The sequence below is a fragment of the Paramacrobiotus metropolitanus genome, unplaced genomic scaffold, assembly GCF_019649055.1.
Source record: "Paramacrobiotus metropolitanus isolate TYO unplaced genomic scaffold, Prichtersi_v1.0 Parri_scaffold0000005, whole genome shotgun sequence".
Taxonomy (NCBI): Eukaryota; Metazoa; Tardigrada; class Eutardigrada; order Parachela; family Macrobiotidae; genus Paramacrobiotus; species Paramacrobiotus metropolitanus.
In genome coordinates this window covers 1,114,696-1,126,223 of record NW_026570225.1, presented here as the reverse complement: position 1 = coordinate 1,126,223, position 11,528 = coordinate 1,114,696, and the positions used below count along the sequence as shown (strand labels likewise).

Genomic DNA, 11,528 nt, shown 5'->3' with positions numbered 1-11,528 from the left:
AAAAGTGGGAGGCGCACGAGTGGGGGATCGTTGGCGGTGGATGAGCGGGATCATCGCCGACAGCTGCTGCCTGGGTCGGGGACGGGATCTTATGGAGATAGATGTGCTGAGTGTGGGGTCGGTGCAGTGCGGTGCAGTGTAGCCGCAAGGGAAGACCACCAGCTGTTGTATAGTACAGTTCCTGATCTTGCCAATCAGCGATAAAATACGATATTTGTCTAATACTTTTTACATTTCTACCGCAAACGAGTTAGACCACCAAATCTTGCAGCATGCAGACGATTATAATTGTGCGAAATTCATTTAGTGCTATGCGCGGGTTAATGTTGTTATGCAGATACAGTTTTTGATATCACAAAATTTGGAGAAACCCATCTAAACAACTTATCACTATACAGATATACTAATACTACAACTGATCCCGGTGTAGCAAAATAAAATGGCCACTACGCTGAACGGACAAACTACCTTTAGACTTAAACTTACATTAAGTTATCAATAAGTACACAAATTCTGTGCATTTATTGGTAACGTAGCACTAGAAGAAGCGCACAATATAAGCCAGTGCCTGATACGTTCTGAAGGTGTTAATTTAACCTGTCAAGAAATAAAAGGAGCCGGAAATTATAACACACTGTACATATTTCAGTGTAATATTATGAGTGTATATATATTTCTTCAGTGTATATATTCAGTGTATATATTTCTTCATCTACACGTGTAGATGAAGAAATAATATTTCAAATAAGGCTGTTTATTGTTTTTTCATGCAGTGTCATGCAGTTTGGAACAATATGCGCTTAAATGTGTTACAAATGCTTTCATTCTGGTGTAATGCGTTTTATCAAGAGCTGCATTAAAGGAAGATGTCGGAAAGCGTGAATCACGTCGCAAGTTATGCTATGGAATGACCCCACCATGCTAGAAAAAGAAAACGTTCTTCCAGAAAAAGAGTTTCTTTTGTTCCGTGGAAGTTAGTTCGAAGCTGTCCAATTAGGGCAAGAAAGTGTCTTACCTTAGTCTTACCGAAGAGAATTAAAAATTTATGACAGGTGACATGAAAAGAAGTTAACTGCTGCTTAATTCCAAGTCAAACGTCCATTTGTCTGATGGAAAATCCATGCCAAGTTAGTGTGCTTGCAATGTCCCTCGGGGATGTGTATTCATCACTTTTATTAGCACAAGGTTTCTAACGTCAGGGATTCCCAGGCAGCGTTGTGGTCGACCACAATATTGGCTTAACTGTCGAGTGGATGTGTGGATGTTTGTGTGTGTCCTGGACGCGCTCACACTGCCGCGTTATCGTACTCACCATTAGGTTATGCTGAGCCGCGGCTTATGTATACACTGCTGAATCTGTTAAGCATACTTCGTACAGATTTCGGCGTGTAATTGGAAAAGCGCAATTGATTTATGCATATGACCACTACTGTTTCTCTCCCTCCATCCGGATGCGGCAGCGTCCCTCTTCCCGGTCGGCCTCGTCGCGGAACGGGACAGCCACTGGAACATGTAAAAAATTAGACTCGTCAAGATGTTGCATATTATACTCTCTTTCTTCTTGCCTGCCTCACTATGATCATTTCTCATGTATATTGATTGCGCATTGATAATGCGCAGTACAGGGCATGGCTTTTCTTAACCACCGAACATTGATTTAACCGGAAGTTCGCATAGTTATGTGTAAGAAACATATATAGAGCGTTCGTAGCCCTAACGAAAAAGCTCATGTATGAAATCGTATTATACTTAAGAAAAGCAGTCTCCTTAATGCCATGTGCGAACATTCACGCCATGACCTTTGTGATATACAGGAAAATGTGTGATAAATATAATAACAAATTATTCTGAATCAGCACGAGCGTGACATGGTTTACTAGTTCAATATCTTGCCATTGGATTTTTTATTTATAAATATAAGCCGCAGGACTTTTTATTTACAAAATATGTAGTAACTGCTGGAAGATATAATCACCATTTGTGGTAATTACAGCTACCGGTATTTGCAACCCTCACATGTCAATACATGTGATACACTACTGTATTTATTTGGCAATAAAGTTCGGCACCAGTAGTTTGCATTTTCTGAACCCAAAAACCTCGTTACGAGCTGAATGTTTAATGTTAACCTGTATTTTTTACTACGCTAATAAATATCGTTGTAGGGTTCTTCATCGAAGCTGCTCATCGGGTGAGCCTACAGATAAAATATTCCTGGATCGAATATCCCTATGGATCACCGGTAGCAGGTTTAGAGCATTCCTTTGATGTCTGTGTACAACTGTACCTTTAATGTACGAGTATACACTGTCTTGCACAGAACTTAATGCGAACATGCAGTATAAAATTTAGCAATAATTTTGTTGTTTTTCCGTTTGGAAATTATTCCAAATGCTGCTTTTGCCCGCTAGTTGGCCAGTTGTTTTAGTACGAGCTCGCTTTGTTTCTAACGTAAGTCGATAATCTTTATCATTCTGTCGGTTTTTTCCCAGGAATCCGTTAAAAGAAATTCTTTGATACAGCATTACAGAAAACCGGGAGTAACGCAAAGGCGACAGCAACCTAATTAAATTTTGCAATTGGTCCTGTGGATAATGATATATTGCTATTTTTTTAACTGCTAAAATTAAAAATAAAACTGAAAACCATTCTGAGGTATCTTTTTCTACAGCTCCCAGTCTGTGAATTAAGAAGATTGAAGCAAACTGACTGTCCGAGCTACATAAAAGTTTTGCATCGATAACATCATGAATTATGGCAGAACTGTGACTGCAAAAGAAGTGTTTGGACCATACTGTAAATTGCTATATAGAATTCTGTAAGCGGGGGTTATACCGTATGTCCATGTAGAAATCCTGTCTATGTGCATAATTACCTCCAGCAGGATGTCCCTCAAATTAACAATGCTTCGATTAACTCAATTATTCGTTGCTGTAATTTGGTTTAGTAGTCATTCTTCCTTAGCTACAATTCCACTCGAATTAATTGAATCACTTTCTTTTCGTCGTTTTATTAAAATACTTAGCTGGGTGTATTTTATGCACAACGGAAAGGTGAAAGAACACACTGTTTCATATTATTATGCAAAAAAGTTGTATAATAACCTTGTGCTTTGTCAGGTGACACATTGAATTCTGCTCAATCCAAGTGTAGCCTAAAAAAGTGTTCCGTTGATGACAGTTGGAATTCAGGGTTTTTTCCCTTTCGGCTTTTCTGGCTTGCCGGCCGGCTTTTCGTGCTTCTCACCAGAAACAGCGCTGCCAATATCCTCCCCAAATTTGGACGCTTTAGCGACCGCTTTATTCCCAGCGTCAGTGAGGTCCTTTGTCAGTGCATTAATTCTGCTGTTAACTGCATTGGTCTGGTTAATGGATTCCTGAATCAAACCTGCACCTTTGACCGTGGTGGTCTGGAAGACGCTCTTGACAATGGAGAAAATTTCGCCGATAAAGGACACCAGAGAGTCTTGTATGGACGATACACTGCTGATTGCGCTGTCCTGGAAGGTCTGGACGTCGTTGTCGGCGGGAAATGGGGGAATCGGCGGGATATTCATCGCATTGTCATCTGGTTTTGCAGCTGGGTCATGTTTGTCGGATCCAGAAGGCTGTAAAACAAAAAAATTTAAAATCTGTTCCAACAAACAGCAACGGCGCCAATATGCCGAAGTGGCTTCCTTGCTGCTGAATGCTTGTGCTTGCAGACAAAAAGCTTGGACTGAACCGGACGCGATACGAACACAACAAAAAATGGTGGCGGCAAATCGGTGCAACCGCATATATAATTAGAATACCGTTATAACCGTTTTATCGTTCCTTTCTGTTTGTGGAAAATGTATACGGTATTTGTGTCCTTGTCTCTAATAAGCTGTTAATACTGCAGCATATATGCAGTTACTACGTTGCGCATTGTAACTTGTTTGACTATACTAGTGCAGGAAGTATCGGTTCTGGTAAAGGTCATAAACGCATTATTTAATTTCGATCTGTCATAAACAAAGTATTACGAATTTTTCAACGCATAGACGAAATAATATGGACGTGGATTAGAGAAGCACTTAACTGAATTCGTTTTTTCTGGGAAAGTATGCTTATTAGTCTAAATGCTTACCTCGGTGGCATTTGATTCACTCCGCGCGTAGGCGGACCGTGCTTTCGCCGGTTTACCAGCTCCTGGTTTCGGTTTCGGAGCGGCAGAGACACTGGCACATCCCCATAATATTAACAGTGCTGCGGTGAGTACAAAGGAATTCATCCTAAAATCAAGGCAGTCTATCAAAAATGTTTGTAGACAGATTCTGTGTACGTATCTGTAAAACTTATAGACGAACTGAAACTGTCGCAGAATTTGCTTGCGCGAGTGCGGTGCAATGGGTACATTATGAGAAAAACAAGACGCCTAAGGCATAAATTGCGCAGTAATGCACTCTTTTAACTGCAGAATTAATACTCAATGTCTGGCTATTTTTTTTATTGAACCTGCTAGTGATATAATGAATGAAATGCAAATATTATATAGGTGCAGCATAGTTGTACAATGTAAAGGCAATGCAACCGATCATCGTGTGCAAACATATTACCGCAGGTTAAGATTTCATTTACCCCGATTTCAGTTATATGCCGTGATTCTGCAGCTGCATTCGGCGTTGCAGCTGATCTTTTTGTTAATTAACTTAGTGTTTTTTGGCTTAAAATTTGGCTCATCAGAAGCGAGATATTCATTAACGGCCAAGACAGAAGATAATATTGTCAGGAAATTAACATTCCCACTTTGATTTGCTTTAAGTTTGTTGGTGCTTCTCATGATCAAATGTTCCACGTAATTATCTCGGCTTACAGGTCAACAATCCCCACTTATCACTTCGCAAGCGTAAAGCATGCATCGCACGAATATCTCATTAATTACACTATCCTACTTGTTTAGCATTATCACAATAAATAAACAGGCTTATTTCTGTACGTTGTACGTCCATTCAGCTTTGTTATGTCGTCAGTATCAATTTTGTTTTAAATAGCAATATAGTTGAGGCTCGGAAACTGTTGCCCCGTTATTATAATATAACGAAATCGGTTTAAAATGCGCCCATGCTTGTTGTTCGTAAATATTATTCGGACTGAAAAACTTTTAATGCGGTCGGTTGTAATAACCGTACGAGACAGTTTGTAATAGATGTTTTCACGCGTACCGCAACCAATAACAATAGTCATAATACTATAAAACCGTATACGTACATGCATGTGAATGCCACGGCTCGGAAAGAGAAGAGCTTATTGTCATCACTAATATCCAAAAATCCAGTTCATAATTATTTTAGAGCAAAACATCTTTTTGGACAATGCAATACGGAAAGATTTAGTTAGATTTTCCGATACCCGGTTTTCATTAAACCGTACTGGAGTGCGTTTCGAACTGTTCAATCGAAATCAACGTCATCCAGCGCTTTTCCTCCACCACCACGCGAAGAAAAAGCCCCTACTAAATTCTTCGTCAGTTTTGTGCTGTTCTTGAAGGACTGGCTGAACGTGTCCACAATTTCTTTTCCGGTCGCCAGATAATCCGCATTGACCGCATTTGTACGATTGACGGAGTCATTAAGAATGTTGACCACTTTTCCGGAGCTAGTTTCAATCACCTTCTTCACGCTGTCAAAGATACCCGAAAGGAAATTGATCAGTGAATTCTGAACGGTTGTTACACCGCCGATTAAGACACTTTGTACATCGTGCACATCCTTGTCGCGAATTTTCACTGACGGAATGCGCAGATCAGGAACTTCCGGTGTGTGATGATCGGAATCTTCAAACGAAGAAGTGTAGTTGTCCGGCTGTAAAACAAACCGGACGTCTTAGATTATTGTTCGTCAAAGGAAGACAATCAACGATGACCTTTCGCATGTATTTCAACAAGCGCATAACTTAATCACAATCTTGCAGTAAACCATAGAACTAATCTTTGGATAAATAAAAATAATATTAACTAATCGAAATGTATGAATCAATGTGTATTAATACTAATAACAATACATGCACCTTTGCAAAAATACTTTTTTAAACAATTAGGTAAGTTGTTTACTAACCTCTGGCGGAAGCAAAAGAAAATTCCAATTAATCTTCATACTCCGTTATCAAACATACTCGTACCCTTAAAAAGCATTAACAATAGAAACCGGCTTCATACTGCTTCATTAAAGGAATTCAAATTAATTATTGGTTTAATATATGGCAGATTGTTTGGTTCGAAAATTTGGATGCAGATGAGTTATTCCAGATACTTCTCATTTATTTTATGACAGTCAAAACCTGTTCTTAATTCTTAAATAAATTTAAGTTGTAGGAACGTACAAGTGTTTTTTGAACCTACATCTGAGTCGTACGGGGTGTCATCAGTGGCAGCCACTGACGAGCCACCGGAAAAAGCAGATGGAGCCGCCACCACACTTGAATATCCCACAATAACAGCCACTGCCACGAACACAAGGATGTTTCCCGGATGGGTTTGAAAGAAGAGCATTTTGAAAAATATCGGTAAAAGTCCAACTGAAAAAGCAGAGAAGCGTAATAAAAGATGCGTTATACGATAACCGATTTGTTTTCTAATATCAACAGCGACGTCTCCATCTAGTCACAGAGCAGATGTACGAAGCTTCTTTGATTGAGATGCAGCACCTCAGGATATAAGCAGCAACGTAACTCGTAATATACCGCGTAACATTTTAATGTTTTCCTTTAATAGGCCGACAGATGCTTTTATGTCAACATGGTCTGTTGAAACTTGACCGGAGTTTTGTGGCAAATTGCGTGTTTTTCGACTAACCTACTGGTTGCACGTTACTATAAAATAACGATAGTTTGTCTTCCGGCAGACACTTCCAGCAGTCTGCCAACGAGAGGTTGCGTGTGTAACAACTTGCATAAACAAATATAATTACGAGTATTACTGTTACTACCAGACGCTTAATCTGCATATTTTGAATGGTTTTGTCACTCGTCGTTTACCGATAATAACAATTTGGAAACGTCCGCCAAATGCTAAGATTGTGTAGAACATCAGCTACACATCAGCTACAGTACTGCAAATCCAAGACAATTAGTGTAGATATATAGGGCCAACTCTAATAACCTAAGGTTTGGTGCTATTTACAGTAATTATGATTTGAGTGCATGGGTTCGGACATTTACATAGATATACATATGATTCGTGTTATACAATGATTGTAATCATTGTATTATTCCCATGCTATTTCTCGGAAATTGCAAAGCTCTCGTAGGTACGGAATAGCGTATTTTAATGACGAAACTAAATATTATTTAGTATCTTGAGAGCTGAGACCCAGTACCCCGAAAAATGTGGTACCTGATCACTTTCAAAATCCCAATTTTGTCTATTGGACAATAGCCAGCCCAATAACAGAAAATCATACGCGGACTCACTTTTCAAAAGTAAAAACCTTCAAAAACTAAACACAAAGTTCAAGTTTGAGGTTACAGATTTCAAGAACGGGGATAAACTGTCGGACTTTTGTCAGCGCGATAAAAAGCATCCCGTTACTAATAATAAATACAGTAGTCAGTAGTTATATCGAAATGGATTGTTATATATAAACTGGAATAACACTTATATATTATAAGTATTTGCAGCTTGTATTATTTAAATGTATCGTTATAGAAAATTAAAAAAACTGTATCTATGTAATATAAAGTCTCCATCCCAACGACAATGCATTTTTTATTTCGCTAGTGTAAATAAAACACTGAAAGAAGGAAAATTTACTGTCGGGATTAGGATGGTTGCTCTTAGCGAGCTGACTTCCCATAACTATAATCTTGTGATTATAATTATTAACATCGATAAGCACTAATGTCGATTGTGCAAAGCGTAATTGCCAGGCAGCATGGGTTGACCATGAAAAATGGTAGTAAACAAATCATGTGTGATATTTTTACTCTGTCCCATGGAGTGACCGAACGTCTGTGCGATGCCGCTTCCGGCGGCGAGGATGTTGTCTTTGATGGCGGCGGTGCGATTGAGCGTATTGTGCACGGCGTCCGCCACCTTGCCCACTTGCTGTTCGATCAGACTTTTGGCGCCGCCCATGACGAAGGTGATTAAGTGCAGCAGGGAGTCACGGATGGCGGTCACACCGGTTACCATCGTGTCTTTGATGGCCTGCAGTTCCTCTTCCCGACTGGGAGGAATGTTTACAGGCCCTGATGTAGCGTTGTGGATGAGTGCTGCACCATCGGCATTCGGGCTGATAGGTAAGCTGTTTGGCTCGGGAATGTTGGTCCAGCTCTACACAAATTCATTGCATGCGTAAATCACATGCTTCAGTCGTCTAAAAATCTTATGAGAATTTTTGTATCTTATGAAAATTTTCGAACAATACACGTGGGTGTACATTATGTATAACGTGTGTTCTAAGTGATCAAAGGTGACATGATATATAGTCGACCTAGCAGTAAGGCACAGCTGCATAATACACTCTAACCGGCGTCATTAATAAATTGAATTAATTTTGGTATCAAGGTACTTTTGTAAAATCTCTTTTTTGTCCGGTAGGTAATTACTGCAAGTTTTTACGTATAAAGTATTTAAAATAGGCGGACTTTACAAATTCAAAAGCCAAGCCGGTGCATATTGCAGGGTTATGCAATTATGAGGTTATGAGGTTAGTTGGTGCAAGTAAAGATTGCTGCAAGTATACTTGTAAAATACCTGGCTGGTCAGTTGTTCAAAAACGGGTGATTCTGTCGATATCACTTGGGAGAAAGTAGGAAACTGCTGCTAGCAAAACAAAAGAGCATGAACATGCCATAATACACACACGGGCAGTTAATTAGGCAAAATTATGTTAGACCTCAGTAACATACTTGATTCGTAGTTTGATCAAAAACTGGAGATTCAGTGAAGGCGGCCTGCGGAAAGGTAAAAAATGCCGGTGGGCTTGTCCAATCGGTTGCGGGAGGCAGGGTGAAATCCTGGGATGACTGCTCCTCGAATAACGGTGCCGCATGGATTATAGCCGAACTGACCATCAAACTGACAAGAAAGTGGATTAGCAACAGAAGATCTTCGCGCCGTATTGACATTGCAGTTAATAAAATGTCTGAGCTTTCGAGTAATAATTTTCCGAACAATATTTCGCTACTGTGGAATATTATTTTAATTAGTAAAAGTGCTATATTCAGAACAAGACCAACATTCGGAAATTGCCAGACTGTCGGACCGAACGGACAGCAGTTGAATATTCTGACTTGCAAATGACACCGCGTTCATGCAAATATTTTTCATTGCTTGGCTAAATAAACTGAGCAGGTATGCGAAAATAACCACTTGAAGACTCCTAATATTTTCCTGCCTATTCATCATTATCATTATTCTGTTGAGCGTCAAGCTGTTATGTTTTTAGGAATTAGGTCTGATGAATTGTAATATACAAGACGCAAGAAGAAGAAGACGCTAGTCCTTTCCGGACTTCTTAGCATCGCAAAAACATTTTCCTCTTGCGGCTAATTTACATTCTAAAAACGTTTGGTATGTTTTGGACGGGAAGGTATTATTACTTATATATTCACATACAAAATACAATCATATTATTGTCTTCAGCGCTTGGTTTACATTCCCTCATCACAACTTATTCTCATTCATCGCACACTCACGCTGTAGCGGCGAATGGTGTTTTTGCGGTTATTAAAGCAAGCGACGAAGCAGTAAATTTGATTTTACATTGAAAAAATCTCGCATCACGCGCGGCCAACAATGCAGATATTTAAAAAAAATCAACATCACCTTGTTATAATTTTTCAATGTTAAATCTATGGGTGTAAAAAAAAGTTGGCGAGCGTACGAAACTCAGAACTAGCCATGGTGTTTGTTATTATAATACATCGCAGTGGTGTCTGCAATTTGAAATTACTTGCTCATGTTTTCGTGACCTTAAACCGTCGTCGACGAAGACGCGATTTACGGCAGCGATGTGTATCATTATCATATATGCGTTAGCCAGCCAACCCAAAGGATAAGGCTTTTAGTGGCAAATGCTTTTAAAACACTTTATCCGGTAGGTGGGCTACTGCCTTCTCGGTGTCAAGCACCGGCATCCTCCGAGGTTCCAAAGCACGGGTGCTAAGTAAATGGCTCCGGGAGGCTGGTTGTTTGCATACAACGTAATGAATGACCAAGAGTGTTAATGCATTTAAGCACTACAGTCTCGTGTTACATGATATCGATACCGAAACACAGATTTTTGTATTCGGAAGCATGCAGCACAAGCATCGAGGAGCGAACATGCACTCGCCAAACATCTGATATCAAGCAGCAGCAGATCCCTTCGCAGTAAATTCAAAAGAATCCTGGACGGATTATTCTGGGCTTTTAAATCTCGGTGATAGATAGGGACAGTTAATGGTATGGCAATTATGGCTAAGTGTGGACAAGCCCAGCCGAACAATGCGGACAATACCATGGCGGATTCTGCCGCTCTATACTGGCCCATAGTATAATCCCGTCGGGATGGTCGCCTGGATTAGGATATTGTTCCAGACAGATGCAATCAACAGATACTGTATTGAGCTACTAAACTCTCGCAAATGCGTCACGAGGAAGATTCAGCTGTCGCAGGTTACGCGGCATAAAAACAGCGGCTTTTCACGTACGTATACGAGTATTGCAGGTATTCCAAGCCGAGTCGAACATTAAATACTACGATTTACTCTATATAGTACGAGTACTAATAATTATAATATTATGTGGGATACTCGTATACACCAGCGTGGATGCTGCTCCAATATGCATCGAAAATGTCAGAATTCCAAAATATATCGAATATTGAATTTTTGGTATTAAAAACGCATGCTGCACCCGTGTCTCAAAAACTAGACATTGTTTGTAGAACAAAGTACCACGTGTACATCAACTATATCTGCAATTCATTCTGCACTGTATGTCCATAGGTGAGAATCGCTCACAGCCTCACAGTAAGAACAATCAACTGCAGTCGCATGTGATTACTGTACTGACACGCACCAAATGTTTAACGGTGCGAACATAACGAAAATTAACTAAAAAGCATAAATTGTTATGAATGGTTGGTAATAGTTATTAATCGTAAAAGATATCTGGGCATATGCACGCGTCTGAGTCTGTTAAAGGTCGAATCATTCGCGATGCTTGTCACCTGCTAGGCAGTGCTACATTTTACGTATTTGTACACACTTGCTCGTTCTTTCTTAACGTTTCACGCGATGCACCGGTTCTCATGACTGTTTTATGTATGCATAATAAAAATATTTCGGGCTCGAAGTGGTTTAGATAAATACTTGGCTCGCTCGTACAAATCCTTTCTACAATCTGTGTCGGCCAGAAAAGGACTGATATAACGGATACAGTTCCAGAAATGGTTATCCGCTGGGAGGCGGCTACGACGCGAAACCTGTCGTCGGGCCGGGTTCCTCAGTAAGGCGGTTTACTTGGGGTTTAGAAGCGATACATAGTGTACGCATCTTTATAAAAGGAAATAAGAGAGGGTG

General features: G+C 39.9%; 2 protein-coding genes and 1 long non-coding RNA gene across 3 annotated transcripts; 1 reads left to right on the top strand and 2 right to left on the bottom strand.

Annotated features, from left to right (window-relative positions):
* Positions 1–2,967: 2,967 nt before the first annotated feature.
* Positions 2,968–4,338, bottom strand: LOC129581316 (uncharacterized). The gene is made up of 2 exons (XM_055472310.1): positions 4,111–4,338; positions 2,968–3,607 (listed from the first exon to the last, which is right to left on the bottom strand). The coding sequence occupies exons 1-2, from the start codon at positions 4,252–4,254 to the stop codon at positions 3,188–3,190; spliced, it is 564 nt and encodes a 187-aa protein (XP_055328285.1). The 5' UTR covers positions 4,255–4,338; the 3' UTR covers positions 2,968–3,187.
* Positions 4,339–5,099: 761 nt separating this feature from the next.
* On the bottom strand, positions 5,100–6,732 carry LOC129581328 (uncharacterized). The gene is made up of 2 exons (XM_055472329.1): positions 6,361–6,732; positions 5,100–5,824 (listed from the first exon to the last, which is right to left on the bottom strand). Exons 1-2 carry the CDS (start codon positions 6,508–6,510, stop codon positions 5,414–5,416), a joined length of 561 nt encoding a protein of 186 aa, XP_055328304.1. The 5' UTR covers positions 6,511–6,732; the 3' UTR covers positions 5,100–5,413.
* A 1,047-nt stretch (positions 6,733–7,779) lies between these two features.
* On the top strand, positions 7,780–9,644 carry LOC129581289 (uncharacterized). The gene is made up of 3 exons (XR_008689481.1): positions 7,780–8,258; positions 8,882–9,315; positions 9,410–9,644. It is a non-coding gene; the product is annotated as an uncharacterized LOC129581289 (long non-coding RNA).
* The last annotated feature ends 1,884 nt before the right edge of the window (positions 9,645–11,528 follow it).